This window comes from Plectropomus leopardus, unplaced genomic scaffold (genome assembly GCF_008729295.1).
Source record: "Plectropomus leopardus isolate mb unplaced genomic scaffold, YSFRI_Pleo_2.0 unplaced_scaffold8393, whole genome shotgun sequence".
Taxonomy (NCBI): Eukaryota; Metazoa; Chordata; class Actinopteri; order Perciformes; family Serranidae; genus Plectropomus; species Plectropomus leopardus.
In genome coordinates, this window is record NW_024692496.1 from 1 (window position 1) to 871 (window position 871).

The window sequence follows — 871 nt, forward strand, 5'->3', positions numbered from 1 at the left end:
CACAACCACCATGACTCTCATCACCATCCTCATCTGGACGCTGGCCTGCTGCTGTTTTACAGGTTCATTCACTCAGCAACATTTCAAACATGATGTGCTGCCTTTTCTCTCATTGATTTCTGCTGATAAATGAAGGATTTGTTTTTGTCTGCAGGATGCAGCGGTCAGGTGACTGTGACTCAGCCTCCAGTAGGGACATTTACTCCAGGATCCACTGTCAAGCTCACCTGTCAAACCAGCCAGGCTGTTTACAGTTCCAGCGGGTATCAGTACCTGCACTGGTATCAACAGATATCTGGACAGCCTCCAAAGCTCCTAATAAGATATGCAAGCACGCTTGAATCAGGAACACCAGCTCGGTTTAGTGGCAGTGGAAGCCGCTCTGACTTCACTTTGACCATCAGTGGAGTTCAGACTGAAGATGCAGCAGATTATTACTGTCAGAGTGAACACTATATAAACAGTGCTTGGGTGTTCACACAGTGATTTTTGGTCGTACAAAAACCTCCCTCAGTCAGACTGCAGAGACTCTGAGCTGTTACAGCAGGAACCGACTGCAGCTGCTGAAGAGGAAGAGACTCTGACACAGACCACTGAACACAGAGCTGACTGTAACCTCAGCAAGCACAACCAAAACTGTATATATTAATCTGTATTGTCACAAACAATTGCTGAGAACAGTGTGTCATAATGTTCTAGTCACAAAGCAGTAAAAAACAGTGTTTTGGTTCAGCACCTATTCAGACTTAATTCACTGAAATTAACCAATAAACATGATCACTATATAAAGTCTGCAGGCTTCATGTGATCATGAGGCAAGAAAAATCTCCTGCACAAAAACATTCAAAGCTGCTGTGATGCAGGTGACCTG

At 44.5% G+C, this 871-nt stretch overlaps 1 gene segment (V, D, J or C); it reads left to right on the forward strand.

Annotated features, from left to right (window-relative positions):
* Positions 1–6: 6 nt before the first annotated feature.
* LOC121940338 lies at positions 7–652 on the forward strand. The segment is given in 2 exon segments: positions 7–62; positions 155–652. Coding segments are annotated over 2 exon segments (384 nt in total).
* The last annotated feature ends 219 nt before the right edge of the window (positions 653–871 follow it).